General features: G+C 40.3%; 1 protein-coding gene across 4 annotated transcripts in view; it reads left to right on the forward strand.

The window, feature by feature from the left end:
* Positions 1–18,824, forward strand: part of LOC113404956 (ecotropic viral integration site 5 protein homolog) — a 134,085-nt gene extending 115,261 nt beyond the window's left edge. For all 4 annotated transcript variants that reach the window (XM_026655881.2, XM_026655880.2, XM_026655882.2 and 1 more), the window contains one exon: positions 18,198–18,824. In XM_026655881.2, the coding sequence (XP_026511666.1) occupies positions 18,198–18,512 (315 nt within the window). In that variant the 3' untranslated portion in view covers positions 18,513–18,824. The remainder of the gene's footprint in view (positions 1–18,197) is intronic.
* Positions 18,825–21,038: the final 2,214 nt, after the last annotated feature.

The following is a 21,038-nucleotide window of genomic DNA, read 5'->3' on the forward strand; positions in this document are numbered from 1 at the left end:
GGGGGGAGGGCAAAGCCAAGAGGAAAGAAAGGACATGATAAAAGGGAGAGACATTTTGCCATGCTCTCTCTCTCTTCCACCTACATCTACAGACACCACCACCACCAAGCCACTGAAACGCTGATCAAAGGAGAGAGCCTGACTGAAAAGTAACCAGCCAGCCTGTGGTGAGAAGCATCTCCGTTTTTAAGGACATTGAAAGTGTTAAGATCAGCTTAGAATGGGTTTCGCTTTTAATTCAATTTACCAAATGTATAAGTCAATCTTTATAGCTAATCTGTTTTTGTTCTACCTGAAGCAGTGCGTTTGGTATGAAGCGTGTCAGAGGCTCCCTTTGGGATAACAAGCCTGGTACATATCAATTTCTTTGTTAAATTGACAAACTTATACCCACTGGACTCTGCAAGCTTATATAACTGGACACTGCAAGACAGAGGTTCCTAGGGCCTTGGCTATACTAGGGACTTCACAGCACTGCCACAGCAGCGCTGTGAAGCACGAGTGTAGTCGTGCCGCCAGTGCTGCGAGAGAACTCTTGCAGCGCTGTATGTACTCCACCTCTCTGAGGGGAATAGCTTGCAGCGCTGCGAGCGAGCGTGCAGCACTGCAGGCTCTGATTAAACTGGCGCTTTACAGTGCTGTACTGCTGCGCTCAGGGGTGTTTTTTCACACCCCTGAGCGCAGCAAGTTGCAGCGCTGTACACCGCCAGTGTAGCCAAGGCCTAAGGTTGTTTCTGGGATCAGAGAATATTGGCTAGTGTCATTTGCTTGCAAGTAACTGGGAGCAGCTTACATGCCAGAGGCTGTGCATGAACAGCCCTGGAGTGGGGGTTCTACAGCAGAGCAGAGTAAAGCTGGCTCCCAGAGTCAAGGATTGGAGTGACCCAGCAGATCACTGGCCCAGACAACACCAGAGGGGAACATCACAGGAGTATAATAAGTCCGGGGAGGGATAGCTCAGTGGTTTGAGCACTGGCCTGCTGAACCCAGGGTTGTGAGTTCAATCCTTGAGGGGGCCACTTAGGGATCTGGGGCAAAATCAGTACTTGGTCCTGCTAGTGAAGGCAGGGGACTGGACTCAATGACCTTTCAAGGTCCCTTCCAGTTCTGAGATAGGATAGGTATAGGTAAAAAGTTATCCCGTAATATGTTCTCAGTCTACGTACTGCTTTAAATGAGTGTCAGCCTAGATGATCAGTCTCACTGATTGAATCTCCCTTCCATTGAAGATGACATTTGGGTATACTACTTGCCTTGTATATTATACAAGGTTGGTTGGTTGGTTTGTAATTTTGGGCACCCTGGGATGTGTACAGTAGATATATGCTGTCAGCTTTGCATGTATGTCTCCTGGCAGTTCTAGTTTCTTCACTGCCATTGTCATAAGATTATCAGCCCCGCACCAGGCACAGTGATATTGGTCCAGTTCTTGTTTTCAATGGTTTTTTCAGTAATCTGTAAATTTGCACCCATTACTATAGTATCTAAGTTTGGACTGTTACAATCTTTTTATTAACGCTTAAGATTCCAATTAATGTTTCTAAACAAAACCAAGTAAAATTTGTTTGCATTAAGTATTCACCTTCTAAATATAATTTAATGTTAATTGTTTGATTTTTTTTGTTTACTATAGATGAATGCTTTCAAAATAAGTGGCTGCGTTTAAATGTTTTTCTGCTCGATAACAAATGCTGTCACTAAAAGGAAATATGTTAACCCTCAGATTTACAAAGAGTAAGCATTTCAACTTGTGGTTGAAGTTTATAGTGCAATAAATCATGTGCTTTTCTTGTATCATATCTTGCAAACACAGTTGGACAAGAGACCATCAGATTTGCCCTCCCACAAGCAGAGCTCTTGCAAGGCTGCTGGCCAGCTAAAAATGCTGTTGCTTTACTAGTACATGTCAAAGATAGAGCCTCTATGCTGGCGGAGTCTGATTTAAGTGGTTGTGGTCAGTCTGAGGAACCTGTGATGTGATAAGATAGCATTCGTGAGGTCATGTGGTTTGCAAGCACCCAATCTAACACTGCAGCTTTGTCTACTGTGTGTGTATAAAAATGCATTTTAAAAGTTTTGTTCTTTAGTAACTGTGCCCTTTAGTTTTATGTCCTTGAGAATCAGGGACATTTTACAAACTAGATAATTATAAAGATTGTTACCAAGGTCGAAGGTGTAGATAGTGTCCCATTCTCTAAACAATAAACCAAAGATGAAGAAGCAGTATTATAGTTCTGTCTCTAACTCTTATTCTGCCCTTGCTGAAATCATGTATTTTGAAGCTGGGAATTTTAGTACTGCTTTTGACATAACCAGATAATTGAGGCAACAGCATTACTGTAGAACTAAGACACTGTATTTATGAAAGTTAGTGGTCTTAGCTGTCCACATCATCATTAACACAAATTGGCATCTAAGGTACACTTGGCAGAAAAACTGAGGTTGATTCCATAATAATCAGGGCTCTGTACTATGTAACTACGGCCACAGAGTCTACCTTGGAATTATGCTCCTGAATCTAACTTTTCTTTACAAAAAATACCTTCTGTTCCTCATGGTTGAAGGAAAACCTTACAAATGTGAGCAGTATAAACTGATGTGGTGGTCTCTTCCTGAGTCTGCAGACACATGAAACCATGTACTGGAGCAGTATAGACTGCTCTGTTAATCTCAATGTGACTGAAATGTAAAGATGTCAGTTTAGGTGCCAACATTAACTGTTTCACTGCTGGCAATTTCAGATTAGATTTAATAGTAAAACACAAGTTTAATGTGCTTGTTTTATTTTTAGAAGCCTCCTTTTTTTAACTTTGAAATTAAGTAGCCACAGACTTTTCAATCTACCACATCAGAGAGCTGAGGAATCTAGGTCCACTTTGCAGGGGAGTACACCAGTCCTTGAGTATTGTATATCGGGGACTATCAAAGCTATCTTGGCAAGTCAAAAAACATCTGAATTCTTGTGCATATTGCAGTTCTCTTCTGCATCGTAGACGCTGTGTACATGCAGAAGAGAAGATACAGTCCTGTGGGTTATATAATGCAAAAAATGTAATGTTAAAAAAACCAAACTGGGTTCTCATCAATTTAACATGGAGCTACTTACTGAATGAGTTAAGGAAAAGTACTGAGGAATTGTCATGATTGTGTAGGTTGTAAAATATTTTCTGGTAAACCCTTTTTTTGGCACACAGATTACCTTTAAAAATTAATCTTGTTCCATTTAACATCAGTTGTTCCCTCTGAAGACTCCTCTAAAGCTGATATAGGAATGCTATAGCTTAAGTACAAAGTCCCACTTTCACAAACCCTTTATCCACTGAGTGTCATTTTTGGGAGATGTAGTTCTCTTATTAATATTTTTCTTTACTGTTTTTTTATATGGCTTTCTGAATTAACAGCCACAGATACAGAAATCTTTTTAGCTGTTGAACAGTTAAAGATAGACAGAAGCAGTGTATACTTCCAGATAGCACTCTGCTAATATTCCTCCTTCACTGAGGGACAGCATCTAATGGAGGGAGTTCGTTATGTGTGTTGTAAATGCATGACAAGTGCCATTTGTTACAGTATTACATGTTCTTAGCATAATATTGCTAAATTGAAACCATCATCTTAAATTTCTGCTGTATTTTGAGCTTCCTCTGTTTTGCTCAAGACAGCAGTCTGAAAGTTGATAAGGTGAGGACACTTTGTAATTTACAAGTCAAAAACACAAATTTTAAAACGGTTTTTTGAGCAGGCTGCTCAGTCATCTCAATAAGCAACACAACACTTTTTAGACTAGTATTTAGAGGTAGCAAAACACTGGCCTCTTATTGTTTTGCTAATTGCTTTAAAATTAATGAACTTTGTAGTAATTTTTGCTTTATAAAAAAAAAATTTAGATTGAATTCCTCACTGCCCCCTTCTGATTGGTGTTCTCAGCATATTCTTGGAGGACCTGAATAGTGATTTCAGGAGGCTGCATCTCAAGTTAGTTTTCTGTCTTCCCAACCAAGGGGCAATGAGAGAGTGCTGCAGCTCAAATTGCAACATCACTATTCAGGTCTTCTTAACTTGATCCTTCAGTAGGGATTGATAGGGCTCACTTCCTACCTCTAAAGTACAGATCCAAGTTGTGAAGTATACCATTTATGGTAGCTTTACACCTAGCTGGGATTTGGGCCCATGGCTTTCTACCATTCCTCCCCATCCAAAACAGTGAGAGCGGAGAAATACGAAGGAGAATCATGGATTTCACCATGCAAGGGAAAAAAAATGCAAAAAGACCCTTGAAATCCTAATACGATGTAAACTAATGTGAATATCTGGGGGTTAAAATTTTCTTACCGAATCCTCCGAATATCAGATTATTCTTTGTACTATCTATGGATCCCAAGGTGGTCCTTTTTGGTATCCAGGGAAACCACGGCCCAATATCCATTGATTTTTGCTTTGTTTTGCGGGGAGGAAAAGGGGACCTGTTTTATTACTGTTGATGGAATATATGGGCCCAAATAGTCAAAGGTGGTAACATGCCCCTGTCACTGTACAGCATTAACAGTTGTTGTTGTTTTTTTAAACAAATTCAGGGTTCCAAGTACAGATGCCTGCTTATACCTTGGCAAACAAACTAGGACATGTCAAAGGTTAGAATATTATTGGTTGAGACACGCAAGGTAAAGAATCAAAACAAGGCTAAAGCATTGAAACCCAAATTGTTAATCAATCAAAATCTTACTCAATCAGTCTCTTTTTAGAGAGGAATATTGGTTAGTCTCTGATTCAATCAAGCAGCCCTTGGTGGGGAAGAAAGGATTTGTTCTGTTCAGTTTTGAGTTGGGAATGATTGATTAGTCACTTTTCTACTTTCAACAGAACAAACACCAAAAGTGTGGGGGGGGGAAGGGGAAGAGAGGATAGTAAAATATGGGTGAAATGAGGCTTTTGTTGATTTTGGGTTATTCCATCATGGAAGGATGCTTTGGGTTGGCAGGTTGTCCAGGATAGTTATTCTTCTGGACCCAGCCTCACCTCCCTAGTTAGGGGCAACATTTGGTTGGTCTGGTCAGGTTCCTTTTCTTCATTGGTTCTTCTTAGGCTGAGCCGAGCTAGATGGGCTTTCTCATCTTGTTATGCTGCTGCTATTACTACAATTGATATCAGGATCAAGTGAAAAGCCAGCAGAGTTGGGACCAGAGGAAAACGGTGGTGGGGGAAGGGCGGAAAGGAGGACAAGGGAGAAGACCTTGATCTTTCTTGTATCTGGCTGGGATCCTTGCAGCACTGATGGTTAGGTATTGCCAGTGGTGTGCTGAAATCTGGGTGTCACAATGAGAAATGCTTCTGCTGTGCCTGTAGTAATGGTGATAGTCCTGCCCCTTTTCACCTCAGAGTTTCTCTTTAAGGGCCACACAAGGGTGATCAGCAGAATAGCCCATCCTCTCATGATTTTGTCCACCAGTTAGGCCTAAATTTTGGTTCCACACTCCTCTTGTTTACCAAATATGATCTTAACACACTCTTTAAGTGGTATCAGTAGACCTTTGTTTAAATTAAGTCCATCTTTGTTTCTTTTTTGCATCTTTTTTTAAAACAATTCTATGTAACAGTCCATTGGGACAACTTATGAACCTTTACCCACTTTCCACCAATTAGGCCTACTCCAGTTGTGAGCTTTCTACTCCCCAGTTTTTACAGACTCTTGTGTGTGTATAGCTCACTAGAGAGTGGTACTGCCGAGGCAGCTGCCATCATTAGGGCTACTGTAAAATCCCTCCTGCAGCTGAGCCATCTCCCATAACTAGCCACTGTGGTCTGACCACAAATAAAGGCAACTCAATGGCATGAAGCCACATGGTCTTGTGAACTAAGCATGGGTCTAAGAATGTGAGAGTCCTGCATTCTAATGCTACCATTAATACTGATTGCTTCTTTTGCCTTAGTCAAGTCACCTAAACTTTCTGCATGAATTCTCTTGGGAGCGGGGTAGGAGGAAGGAGTAGAGGTGGGCAGGGGTGTTTATATAAAGAAAAAAAAGTTAACTTCCAATTTTCATGGGGTTGTGGCAGAGATCACAAAGTGTTTATACAGCAGTGTCCTGTGGCACCTTATAGACTAACCGACGTATTGGAGCATGAGCTTTCGTGGGTGAATACCCACTTCTTCCAGTGGGTATGTCTGTTAGTCTATAAGGTGCCACAGGACTCTTTGCTGCTTTTACAGATCCAGACTAACACGGCTACCCCTTTGAAAGTGTTTATAATTCACTGGAATGTACACAACCTTCCAGTGACTAGTAGGCCCAGTTAACCTAGTTTATTTGAGCAGTTTTCCCTTGTAAAACATAACGTAAAACATACATGAGACGTTGGAAATTGTACAACATATCCCAGCACCAACAGCAGGGTTCCACTTTAGCAAAAAGCTGAGGGCAGTGAGGCTGCACACCACTGAATGATGTATGCTTGCTCTCCTATCCCAAAGAATCCTCTCAGTTACTCTCCTAAAATTCTGACTGGCCGTGATCATAGTGATGCGACCATGGTGGGTAGAACTCTTATTTGGGGTAGGAAGCAATTGTGTCCTAGCCAATTTAAGAATACAGGGTTAACTCTGGCTTTAAAAAGACAGCAAAAGTGTGAAGTGATCGTTTCTTGTAACAGCAGTATCTATGCCCATAACATGTACATACTCAGCCTCTGTGCCAACCAGTACCTTCTGGTTAATACTTGAGGTTTCAGTAATTTTATTTATAGGTGCCAGCTATCAGGAAGAGGGAGTAGAGATGTTTAGATAGTTCCCTGGTCAAAGTGTCACAGCACTTGCAGTGTGGTCATAATGCTGTTCTAAAATATTTGGGCTTTAGCCCAGAAAGCTTATGCCCAAATTTGTTAGTCTCTAAGGTGCCACACGTACTTCTCATTTAAAAAAAAAAAAAAAAATTTTTTTTTGTTGCCATTTCCTTACTTCAAATAAACACTTGCATTAGAACCTCTTGTAGGAAAAGATTCTGGGAATTTTCCTTCCACCTACCAACTAGTTACTTTATAGCACCTTCCCAGGTGAAAACTTTTTTAAAGTCATTGTTTTATTACAACAGATTTTTTCAGATTTTAGGAAAATTAATGAACTAAATTTGGTTTGTAATGACCAGATACTTTTTTATGAATAGGGGCAGGTTAAAAGTAAAGTATATCTTTCTCAACACTGTTTTGCTACTATTTCAATCATATATTTGCTATAGAATTTCAAAGTTTAATTAGATTATATGGCACTAGATCAAAACCATAGTTTTCAGCCATGTAGTGCAGTGATCAAGAAGTCATGACCTCCCATTGATCGCTTTATTGGTTTCCTGTTCTGATTCACTGGAAACCTTCTGGTCTGAACATTTGTCGCTAGTTTTAATCTTTGTCACGTTTACAATACAGCAGCCTAGGCTTTGGTAAAGCTGATACAGAGCACACAGTTAGCATCTTGTTTCCTTTTGGCTCTTGAGCCCTTGATAACTGATAAAGCTTTAAAACCACTTTCTATAAAAAAAAAAAAATCTCGTATTCATAGTTGTAAAAACAAATGCAGAACAATCTGAAATACAAAACTAGAAGGCAACTGGAGATGAGATTATTTTTTTTTAATGCATTAAAATTTACATAAAATGTCATGTTTTTAATTAATTTACAGACAATTGCATGATTCCTGCCATCATCTGTACAGCCACTGGAAAGCATTCTTTATTTCAAGACTGATTTCCAGAACCTGAGAATACAAAATGAAAAGGCCAAATGTACTAAATAGGTGCTATAAAAATAAGCCTGAAATGACTCAATCTTGGAAACTTGTTGCTACTGTTTTGCTGTTCGCTTATGACGCGTTGCTATGGTTTGAACTGTCTAGTGATATGGGCAGCAAAGTTCATTTTGTATTAGTATTTCAGTTTGTATTCCACTGTTATCACTATGCATTTGTTTCAAATTGGTAGTTTAGAAAAGAAAATTACTTTTGGATCATCCTTCAGAAATTGGAGAATTGAGCAGTTAGCAATGGTTATCACACTGGTAATCACAGGCCTAAGGGGTTAACTGCATATCTTTACCATTCATCATGGTTGCAGTTCCATTATCACTGTTACCCTTTTCACTCCCACTGTTCACAAGTAAACTGAAATTATCTCAATCCAGAGCATCTTTGCATTTTTAAAGAGAACCTGTCATGTTGATAGGAAGCTGAATGTGGAAACAGTGCACAGGCTCCAGCTGCTTCAGAATGTCTGTTGCCTCCATGTTACGGGCTTGATGTGTTCACAGCAACTCAAGCTCTAGTGTCATACTGGCTCCCATTCAGTTTGTTGCAGTTCAAAGTTGTTGTTGTTGTGGGTTGTTGTTTTTTTTCCTAACTGCCAAAGCAATTAATGGATCAAGCCCCGGGTACATGAAAAACTGAATTTCATTCAATGAACCAATAAGGCGGTCGTGTTCCTCTGGGATAGTACAGATCACTAAGCCCAGCATGAAACATGGGAGTGCTAGGACACACTATTCTTAGTCAAGGGGATCTGGCTATGGAACAAACTTCCAGAAGGAATTAAACAAATCCAGAGTCTTCCCACCTTGAGGAAATGCTGTAAAGCCTTCCTCTTTTGGGGGGGGGGGGGGGGGCTTTCTAACATAATGAGAGAGAAAGTGCTAGCATTGTGTCAATCTGCCCCTTGCCACTCTTCTCCCCCCCCCCCCGTCCCCAAACAAACTCTACTCCAGAAACCATTTTATACCCCCAAAAGGAGAGAACAGCCAGACACCCTATGAAGTCCTCTAGAGACTTCGTTAAGGTAGGTTGTAGCATCCTAGTCATTGGAGGTATTTCAGAATAGATTAGACAAAGGGCTGTGAGGGCTGGTCTTGGTTCTACCTGAGGGCAGGGGAATGGACTATGACTTCTTGAGGTCCCTTCCAGCCCTACATTTCTGATTCTATAACTGCCAATCTGTTTTAGGTGGAAGGTGCCTCGGTACTATGGTGATAGTGGCATTATAAAATCCTCAGATAGAATATGCTAGTAGATAACGGTCTGTACTTCCTATTCTTAAAGGGCCTAGTTGTTTAGCCAGTTGGTTCTATTTACTAAATGTCTCTTAAAATGAATGTTCATTGTTTTTTAGAAATGCCTGTCACTGAGTATCTCATTCATGGTGGATGATGCTGGGTTCTCACTCCAAGAATGCCAGCCTTGAGTTCCAATTAACTTCCCAGATGTATTAATTTGGGCCTGAATGCAGTCTTTAAACTACTTGGCTCTGGCCACACTAACCAGCCAAACAGCTAAGCTGGGCGAATGTTCAAATCTTGTTGCCAAACTCTGTTTAAAGGCCAGTGTAAATGGGGGCCAATGGGAGCTTCTGTTTCACTGATCGATCAGACTGAACCCTCTGCTAGGAAGTAAGTTTGAAATAAAAAAATGCAGTTCAGCATTTTAATGCTTACAAGAGACAAGAAATGTAATTTTTGCCTTAGCTGTATTTTTATAACACTGTTTAGTGCTGTATTATTCACGGTTAACCCCAAAAAGTTTTGAAAACAAGTTTTGAAAGTCTCCTGCTGCACAGCATTAGTATGCATGATCAAGGCGTTTCCTGTCTTTAACCTACAATACCTATGCATCAGATTGTCAATGCAGCAGCTTCTAGTTTGCTTATTTGCTTTTAGACACACTTACTCATTCTACTCTTTAATTAGATCTGTGATTAAAATTTTATGTATTGCATTGCAGTTTTCCCTTTTTAAAAAGTTACACTTACTGTTCATGGTGTCAGCTATAGAAAATCCCATAGCTGGAATCTGAGCATGTGCTAGGAAAAAAATCCTAGTGCTGCAGAATAGAAATGTACATAAAGTTAAATGGGATGAGGTGAAGATTTTTTTATTTGGTTTAAGGCTAATTAACGGGCTGGAGTAGGGAAATAATTTTGTGCTTTTTACTGCTCTATTATGAGATGTCGTGGCTACCTCAATTTCCCCAAATATTTTACTTGGTCGGTCTTTTGGTTTTTGTGTGTTGATTTTTGCGTGTTTTTTTTTTTTTTATGCATTACAAATATCACGTCTTCACTTCCCTTCCTTTATTCCACATCTCCTCCCCCATCAACTGACAGCTGGGAAAATTGCCGGTTTTAGCTTTTTGTGGTACCGCTATCTCTTTTCAGTTCTCCAGCAACATGCAGATAATTACTAATGTTTGTATAATACAATTTGTTTCAAGTTTCTGGACAGGAAAGAGAGGCTGTTCATACCTGAACAGGAAGTAGTAAAGGACAGACTGTATGGAGCAGCGGCACAACTGTACTACATATTTAGGGTATAACAGAGTTTGTATTGTAAGCCCAGTGTTGGTCCCTGCTATAAAAATCAGATCCTCAATAAGTAAGTTAGATCTTGGGCTGAAACAGAATTTTTGTAGAAAATGTGAAGTGACTCAAAATTGTTCCTTAAGGACACCCTAACAATAGCGCTACTAGGGTTGTTTTTTTTGGACGTGTTTGAAAGTGACATAGAGCTGTCACATATGTTATTGAACTCCTCCAGCAGAGATCTAGTGCCTCCTAAGGCTCACTGCGGATCTCTACTCAATGCAGACCTTAGACAGCCCATAAGCAGTTAACTCTTTCCCCAGATTTAAAATCTGGGACTATATAGGGAGAAAGCAAGAGGCAAGTGGTGGGAGAATATCAGGAGGCCACATCTCCCTCTCCCATTTGTGTGGACTTCTGAAGTCAGCAGAAGGGGAAAACCCCTCAGATTCTTTGGTAAGAGGGGCTGATGAGCCTCCAGTCATAAAAAGCTCATGTGGCACCAAATTTTCCTAACCCTTTAGCTCACTGGGCGTTTCTGAGCCACCCAAAGTCCCCACAAGCCTTACTAGGGTTGTTACTTCTTAAGGGGAATCTGCTTTCCTGTAGAGCAGACAGGGAAGGAGTCTTCATTCCCACAAACCACTCTATGGGTGGTTTTCCTTGGTTCTACTGACATCTCCTCCTCCCCCCCAAATCCTTCTACCAGCCATATCTGCCCTTCCTGTGAACCTTGGAAAGAGATCTCCAGTCCTTCAAACATTAGGAATGGACAGGAGGGCAGCTACTCTCCAAATCTATGAGAGAAAGGCACACTGATCCTGAGGACCTGAACATTTGCAGGAATAGCACTCTTGTCTTGCAGACGTTCGGGAGTCCGGTATATTAGGACACTCTCCACAGAACAGTGCTTCAAGACCATGGTTAGTAGGAGACTGGCAAGCAGAGTAAGGGGACATTCCCTTGCCTCAGCATCTCCTATGGTCAGCTTGGTAGGGTCTCCTTTCTTGTGGACCATCTGGAGTTTGAAAGAACAAGACTCCTGTCCCACAGACCAGGGGACCATCTTAAAAACTAAGTAAATTCCCACCAACTTTAAGATTAAAGTTAAAGTTCCTGGCATAATATCCTGGCTTGAGGATGCAGCTGCTAATATTAACTAAAAAGTAAGTTAAACGGGAAATGCAGTCACTGAAATAAAAACCACAACCTGAACTCTGTCCAATATAGTTGCAAGCATGTAGTATTTGCAGTGAATCAAAGTACTGTACAATTTCCTTTAAATTGGTATTAAGAGTATTTGTTCATTTGGTATCTTTACATGGAAAGTCAGTTAATAGAGGAAAGGTGCAATATGCATTGCTGGATTCATTTATGGAGTGTCTTGATTTAAGGACCGGTTGTACCACTCTCCTCAAACATCTGTCCTTGATTTTTGCATTTAATCCTGCATTTGAGTGAAAATTGTCCTGCAAATTACTGTAAAAATGAAAGATGTCCTGTTAAAGTGATGTCCTTTTTAATTATAGTAAAATGTTTGCCTGAAAGTAATTAACATAATTGATAACTTTCAAATAAGATTGTCTGTTGCTCTTTGAGTTTCAAAAAGGCAGAAGCATAATATTAGTTATCTCCCTAAGATCAGTGACAGAAGGGAAACCTAATTTTCTTGACATACGTGGAAACTAAATCTGGAGTGGAATGCATAGAGAATTGAATTGAACCCCATTTGGACCATAGTGTTATGACTGCCCATATTTGTGAAGACCTGTTTTAGGTGATAGATTGCTGATATTCATGTCTGCAACTATGAGATTTTGTCTATCTTCTTTCCTGCTGCAGAGTTCAGGTTGTGGTGGTTTGAGTGTGTGTGGCTTATTGTGGAAGTGCAACCTTAACATCTTGGGGTTTCTGACATTTGCTTTGCCTAACCTTGAAAGGGAAAATGTCTGGTCTGAGTTGATATGTGCCTGAAACCTTAACTTCATTTTAAAGTTTTGGGGGTTTTGGTGTGGAAATGTATTTCTGCATTATAGTTCACCTTTAAGGAGAAGAACTTCAGTTTTAATTGAGACTTAAGTCTGTTTCCCTGTTGACGGTTAGACAATTTAAGGTACCATGTTTACCTCAAAATTTCCTTTAAGCTAAATCTTTACTTAAAGAATGGGTATAGTAAAGGATACTTATAGAGGATTTTTATAGAGAGCTGACACTGTTTCAGTATCTCTTTTTTGTGACTGTCTCTAGGTTGGGACTGCCATCTTAAACGGTATTTTACTTTCAGCAAGGAGCAGAGGCCAACAGTCGTGAGTTTGATGAGAACTAAGAATTCAGAATCCATTAGACACCATGGGAAGTTAGAGTTAAGGAAACTTTTTAAAATTTTATGTGTTCAGATTAAGTTGCTTTTACTGATGCTTAACTTAAATAGCATTTAACTTGATAGCTCTTACATTTTTACTTAACCGCCTGTTGTTTTTTTCCACTGGAAAAATGGAATGGAATCTGATTGGTTTTTGTTTGTTTTGTTTTTTTTAAGCCTAAATCTGCCTCATAAGGCTGCTAAAATGGTAGCTTTCTGTTAGATTCTCTTACAATATTCACTTACCATGTTAGACGTTCTCTGCTCTAATTAGATGTAGTGGTTAGCATATAGTTTCAGTAACAGTTTAGTTTTCTTTTGAATCATGTCTGTTTTATAATCAGGAAATCTTACTCAGGTTCCAGAACAAAAAAGGGCTTTGATTTCTTCAGACTGTTCCTGTTGTAATAAGATTTGCATAATCCAGTATTGATTTTTTTCCTATATGGATTTAATATGAATAATCTGTTTTCCTACCTTGAACCAAAAGAGTGCCCATGCTTTGATCCCATTTCCAGACTATAGAATGGTATTAGTAATCACTACTGAGTGGCTTGACTCTGCTAGGCAAGCATCTTTATGTCGAACATGAAGTACAGTTCTTGACTGCTTTAGAACTGTGGTTTCTAAAGTCTTCAAAAGAAACAGAAATGACTGCCTCCCTTCTGTGCCATAATCTATCACAGTCTTACCAGTATCAATATTAATCTATCATTTTTTCATTGCATCTTTTCCTTTTAAAATTTACTGTAGGCTGACATTGTAATATTGTTTAGAGATATTTCCTTAATAGCTTCAAAGAGATATTAAGGGGGTATCTTAAAAATATAATCTGTGTGTGCGCTTATATCTGCACCCTTCATTTGCTACAACTGAATTGTGCTAAAACCTGAAAATCTCTTTGCTGTCTCTTTCCTTCATGCATGGCTTGATGAGGCAGTCAGCTTCAGGTAAGAGTATACCAAAGTCCAGTGACACGATTTGTTAATATTATATGCCTGTCTTCCCTCAACTGCTCTGAATTCATAAATGTAAGTTCCATTAGCCTTGGACAGTGTTTATAATCATAAACTCTCGGTGCGTTCCTGTGGTTAACACAAAGCATGCATTCTCTTTTCAAAATGTTTCTAATTCATGGCTTCTTACATGAGAAGGCTTATGTAAGCAAATACTGTCAGTTACTGAGGTTCTGTTCTTGATGCAACTAGCTTTGTGAATGGCATGGAGGGGGCAAAGATGGAGACAGTCCTTTTTTGGTTCTGTGGCTACAACTTTGGTCTCCTATAGGCAGTCTGTCTAGGCAGCAGTGAAAGTGGGGGTAAAGCTACTGTCACCTTGAGCTATTAAAGGCCTCCCTCCTAATGTTTGTGGGTCTACCAAGCCTGCTGTATTTCCAAGCCTGATCAGGCCAGAGTCCCCACAGAACCACCGCATGAAGCAACCACCTAGTCTTCTAGAAATGGAGTAGGGGAGAGAGATCAAAATGAGGCCTGTTAATGCCTTTCTAGGCAGAAAAGCCAATCACAGCACTTGAAGGACTGGGATTTAACCAATGGTGACCTCCCTCACAGAGAAGGGCTTCACTGCCTGGCAACGGCTGTGCCATGCCCCAGCGATGTAACTCCAGCCCTACTCAATCTGGGCTGTCCTTGAAGGGCTAACCCTCTTTCCTCCCAGAGGAGGTAATCTTCTGGTCACAGATGGGACTGGAAAACCTAGGTTTTATTCCTGGCTCTTGCCTGCACTTCGTGACCTTGACAGATCACTTAATTTCTATCTGTTTCATTTTCCCAAATTATAAGCTAGAGAATATGGCTTACCTGTCAGATGTGCTGTGCCTCGGTTCACTAATACTTGTAAAGAGCTTTAAGATTCTGTAGATCCTCAAATTAAAAGGTACTATCCATTTAGGTTCTCAAATTGGTACCAACTACTGTGGCATCTGATGCCCTCGGAGCACAGGCATGTCATGCTGAATTTTAAATTTTACACATACCGAGTAAGCCTTCAGTCCATAGCAAATTCACTGGGCACAGGGAAGGACTGGAGGATCTGTGCAATGTATGCTTTGGTAATGAGCATTACAGACCTATAGCTCGTAAGCCTACTGCGTAGTAAGTATCTAAGCACTTTCCTTAGTGCTGGTGTTACACGCTGCCTTGAATTTTGGACAGCGATACCCTCAAGGTTATCTCTTGAACAGTAGGGTTTTTTTTAAGGATTTCAGTTTTCTAACAATCGCTCCTTTCTAGAAAAGAATGAAATTCAATGATAGTACAAGTCAAATTATTTTTGACTTTCTTCAGTTAAAAACCAACAAATTGTATTGGAATGTTTTCTGTTTTACAATTAAAACTTGCTAATTTTTCTTCTTCTATTGAGGAAAAGTCCAGGTTTTGCAGTAGGTTAGTGCACTGCCATTTCACTTCAGGTCATTTAGGGTCAAATAGGAACATTCACATTTTTAACAAGTTCAAATAGGCTTTGGGACTTGAAGCTTCCAAAACCATGTTTATTGCTCAAAGAAGTGAATCCAGAATGGCAGCCCCAAGATGTGAAGCTATCTGCCAGGTTTTTTAAAGTGACTGCTTCATACGCAATGCAGAATCGGCTAGTTTTGGAGGATAGAAAGATCCTAAGGAGAGGCTGCTTATCCAGACTCGAGTTCAAGGTTTGGGATGGAGCAAGGTTTTGGCCACTTCTATATTTTCTACCAACTGGCCCCAGTTGGCTGTCACCCAGACACAGGTGCCTGCAGATGCTGCTACTTAAAAGCATGTAACTGGCATGCTATCACAATCTTAGCAAAATGTATGACTGACCCCTGCATGAGTTTGCTTGTTCAGGGGTTTCTTTCTGCAAATAGAGTTCAGATAGCGGTAGCTCAAGTCTCTGGTGCTTGGGGGCAGTTACTGTTGGAAATCAAACCTCGCAATAGAACTGAAGTAAGCACCGGTGGCCTACCAGTGCAGCCACAATATATTATGTGCCTTATTACAATGTACCAAGTCTGTAGACAGGGTCTCCCTCTCCCCCCAGTGTTCCATTATTAGTCCTATTTAGCTTTGGAAATACCATAGTTAAGTACTGGAAATGTTTGGGTTTGTCCAATCCATGTTATGGGATTCTGCCACTTAAAGTGCAGATAGGCCTTTACGAATCAGTTTTTTCACAACTAGGTAGATCGGTGTTTTCCAAACTTGGGACGCCGCTTGTGTAGGGAAAGCCCCTGGCGGGCCGGGCCCATTTGTTTACCTGCCGCGTCCGCAGGTCCGGCTGATCGCGGCTCCCACTAGCCGCGGTTCGCTGCTCCAGGCCAATGGGAGCTGCTGGAAGCGGCATGGGCCGAGGGACATACTAGCTACTGCTTCCCGCAGCCCCCATTGGCCTGGGGCTGCGGGAAGCAGTAGCTAGTATGTCCCTCGGCCCATGCCGCTTCCAGCAGCTCCCATTGGCCTGGAGCAGCGAACCGCGGCTAGTGGGAGCCGCGATCGGCCGGACCTGCAGACGCGGCAGGTAAACAAACGGGCCCGGCCCGCCAGGGGCTTTCCCTACACAAGCGGCGTCCCAAGTTTGGGAAACACTGAGGTAGATGAATTGATGACTTTTTCCAAATACATTATACTGCCCCCGTTCTATGTATATATCTATTTACGTTATTTGACACAGCATGGGATATAACTGTAATACAGCACAAGATACACACGCTCAAAAAGTCCTGACTTTGTGGGCAAATTTCACTCAACAGGTGGACTCTGCAGGTAAAATGTAGGCGTTTCATGCTTTGTATGTATGTGTATATATCTCCTTACTATATGTTCCATTCTGTGCATCTGAAGAAGTGGGCTGTAGCCCATGAAAGCTTATGCTCAAATAAATTTGTTAGTCTCTAAGGTGCCACAAGTACTCCTGTTCTTTTTGAAGAGGTGAAATCCACCTTCAAACCTGGAACCCAGGCCATAGGTCTGCAACATGTTCTGCCACCCTAGGCGTGCGCCCTCCTCCCACACACACACACACCCCACACACACTTCATGGAGACTTTCTTGGTTAAAGGCTGAAATGACTGCAACCCCTTCACACGATTTCCATGGTATATTAAGGCCACTGAAGTAATCATAGATTTTGCCTGCTCCCAGTTCCCACCCTCTGCGCCATTCTCTGTGGAGAACACCAGCCCCTTTGCAAACAAGTGTGGAAGTTCCCTGTTCTTTGCTCTGCCAGCAGCATCACCACACTGAAATGGGTCTGTGCACAGAGGTGAATTCCCCCCCCCCCCCGCCCCCCAAGAACTCTGCAACGTAAACTGGGCTTGTTAATGTTCTGTATAATTCAGGCTTTCTAATCAGAGCCTCTATGTTTAGATTTTTGCCCTTCCACCATTCTTACGGCCTTTGTGTTGCAAGCAACTGTTTGTCTAGCAGAGCAAAATGTGATGCATTTTCATACATGGCCTTTTAAGCTCCCAAAATGGCCGCAGGAGGTTTCTACAAAGGAATTTTATGCCTTTTCTGCATCCCTATGGTTTTTGAGTGTGGTGCTGTCTCTGCAGCTGTCAAACTGACCCCTTAATATTGACTGACTAAACTGATCTAGGTGAATTCTAAGAACTAACCTCACAGACCTCTTCCAACAGCTAAGATTAGTCTCACTAAGTTATGTGACTTGCTCAGCATTAAGGTTTTTTTTGTTTTGGTTTTTTTCTTCCTTCAGAGTAGCTTTAAACCTGTGGTCATAGTAGCTAGCTTATCACTATAGTTTAGTGTACTTGAAAAGCAAATATTAAGTACACTTTACCTGTGCCCCAACCAGTTTTGTTTTGTAAGACATTTCTCTTTAAAATTGAGAATAGTCTGTTCTACTGTGAGGAAAGGTAAGTTTCAGAGCAAGAATGCAGGTTAAAACCTTCATGCTGTGGTTCATTGGAGGTTGATGCTCTTTATCTTTCAAGGTGGAGAGAACCACTTATATTGCTCTTGAATGCTGTTCACTTGCTCTTCCAAAAAACATTGGCAATCACACCCATCCACCTCCCCCGACAGAAGCTTTTCTCCTTGTTTTTTCTAATTAGATGACAAGCACAAAAGACCCTTCCTGAGATAATACAGAAAAGTAGTGACTGTCCAGTAATAAATAGGGCTACCTGAAATCCCACAGCTGTAGTATATTCTCAATGGGAATGTTCAAAGACACAAGATTTAGCCTCAACAACCAGCGGGACTTGTACATACAGTTCAAAATTTTCGGGAGTACGATTAGTGCTTTTTGGTATCAAACCTGAAACACCCTAAAGGGCCTGATTTCAAAAAGTGCAGAGTACCCACTCAACCTCTTTCTAAAGTTTCTCCTCTTGGACATTCAAACTCTAGTAACTCTTGGCAATTTTGGTCCTGCTTGCATTTAGAAATCATTGAATGTCAAGGATACTTCACTTCTCAAACATGTTGTTTTTATTCCTATTGCTGGACTCTTCACCTGTGATTAAATGTTAACTCTTGTTTTTAACAGATCAGATGCCTAAAAGGCCAGAAAGGCTTCTCCGACCAACCCACTTTTGATGGGATTCACATTGTCAACCATTTGATAGGAGATGATGAGTCATTTCATTCTTCTGATGAAGATTTTATAAGTAACTCCATACAGGAGGATAGGGTCCATTTTCATTTACACAGAAGGACTGGACAGATGACTTTGGCCCCAACTGTGGTAGATAGCAGTGACAGTGATACTGAAGAAGGTGTTCTAGACACTGGGGATATGGACAAGATTATTCCAAAGCAAAAGAACCAGCAAAGAATGGAATCCTACTCTACTACTGTGTGATCATCACTGTGACTAGCATCTAAGACTTCAGATTTCTTTTAATGACTAAAAATGCCCAGCTCTTGGATTAGATAGCTATTGTGGCTTGTCTGACACATTTTATATATAATATATGTATATATGTATACACACACTTTACTGTTTGCCTTCTACCTTTGCCAAATCTTCATCACTGACATACCATAGAGTAGATTGGGAAGAAGTTGATGGATGACTGTTCTAACAGTATTACTGAATGTTCCTTGTTTTAGAAAATGCAAATATATAATTTCTTTAAATGCATAACCATTTTGCCATTCATAAACTTGGGAAATCTTTTCTGCAAAAGAAACTGCTCTTGTGCAATATTTTATACTCCGTGAACTAATGTGTTCTTTTTACATTGTTATCCATTTGTGATCAAGATGGACGTTCGCAAACTGGCTGATCATGGTGTATGTCTGATTATTTTTTGTTGTTTGACTGTTTGGTTTTAATTAAAAATAACTATTATTGGAGACCCATAAAAGGCTCCAAACACAAGCCTTTATTTCTTCTGTTTTTAAATACAAATTAATGGTCACAAATGTCCAAAAGGTTTTTAAAATCATTCTGACTTTTTTATTTTTTGTGCATCTGCTATTGATGTGTTGCTAATAAAAAACCTGGTCAAAGTATGTTAACTACAATGTTTATTTTGTACATGTTTATATCTCTCTGCAGCAACCTGAAAATGTACATTACACATTTTATATGAGGAATGTAAATGTTGCAAAATGACTACTTTGGCATTCTAACAGGAAAATGAATTCTGTATATACATACTGATAGTGAGTTACAAAATAAAGGCAAAACACTAATCTTAGATTTAATCTGTTTAGCTACTGACACTAGCAGGTTCATGACTAACTAAAATGCTTGTTCAAAAACAGACTAAACTTTTAACTTCATATATATAACTATAATAAATTTTTCATGATTTAACACTTGTTGTAGCACTTATTGCTTAGTAATAACTAATGTCTGTATCCTAGAGATTCTGTAGGTGATTGCACAGTGCAGATCCAGAGAGTAGTTCAGATAAAGATGGAAAGTATTTTTATCTGGTTTTAAATTAACTACAGTTCCAATGAAGGATTGTTCAAAGCAGTAAAACCAGATATCTATAGTAAGTTATTCTGAGGAAGATCAGTACAAGAATATCGAAGAACCAAAAAGCTAATATTAGTGCATCTAATGAAGATGCACATGATTTAACATGGAGCAATGGCTTAGAGTGAATGCATGCTGTGTGACTGGTCATTCCTCACCCCTAAAGGAAGGCCTGATTAGATCTCAAATTCTTCCTGTCCTTTCCAAGACCTTTTGATCAAAATGACTTGCTACTTCTGTCCTGCACAGCATTTTAGACGTTAGTCTCTTAGACTCTCCCTAGCCCAGAATATTTCTTGACATAAATGTACCACTGCAATTCTCCTCAATTACAAATTCCATGGAAGTATGTACTGTTAATATTAGCAGCTGGACGGCTTGTGATTTGAAAGGAATTAAATAATACTGCAGGGTTATGGCACAAATTTGCTTCCTCTAGAAATATTAAAGTTCATCTAGGTATTTAAGCATGTGCTTAGTTAGACATATGCTTATGAGCTTTAATGGCACTATTAATGTGCTGACTTAGGCACATTCTTAAGGACCTTGCTGAATGGGGGCCCTAGAGTCCAAGTCCCCTATTGGTCACTTGCATCTCCTTGGCTTTTAATTTTGAAGATTCCTAGTCTTTTTGAATAAGGCCAATACAGCATCCTTTTTCACTTAATGAGTTAAACTAGTTACAGAACCTGACAATTTAAAGGAAACCAGCTCCATGAAAGAAGTGAGCTTTGGGCATCTTGGCCACACTATCTCTCGTATGTAGGTCATATCCAGGCAATAACTGACCATAAAATGGGCAGGTGACACCTTCGAAGTTAGCTACTACTTGAGCTCCTGCTACTCCTGGTCTTTGCCTCCGTTACTTTGAGTGTACATTATCTTCATCAATGACAATATATTTCTCATCACATGATGGGCACCGCATTTCAAGAAAGATGTGGAGAAATTGGAGAGGGTCCAGAGAAGAGCAACAAGAATGATTAAAGGTCTTGAGAACATGACCTATGAAGGAAGGCTGAAAGAATTGGGTTTGTTTAGTTTGGAAAAGAGAAGACTGAGAGGGGACATGATAGCAGTTTTCAGGTATCTAAAAGGGTGTCATGAGGAGGGAGGAAAACTTGTTCACCTTAGCCTCTAAGGATAGAACAAGAAGCAATGGGCTTAAACTGCAGCAAGGGAGGTCTAGGTTGGACATTAGGAAAAAGTTCCTAACTGTCAGGGTGGTTAAACACTGGAATAAATTGCCTAGGGAGGTTGTGGAATCTCCATCTCTGGAGATATTTAAGAGTAGGTTAGATAAATGTCTATCAGGGATGGTCTAGACAGTATTTGGTCCTGCCATGCGGGCAGGGGACTGGACTCTATGACCTCTTGAGGTCCCTTCCAGTCCTA

The sequence above is a fragment of the Terrapene carolina genome, unplaced genomic scaffold (genome assembly GCF_002925995.2).
Source record: "Terrapene carolina triunguis isolate 2854851 unplaced genomic scaffold, T_m_triunguis-2.0 Scaffold211, whole genome shotgun sequence".
Lineage (NCBI taxonomy): Eukaryota > Metazoa > Chordata > Testudines > Emydidae > Terrapene > Terrapene triunguis.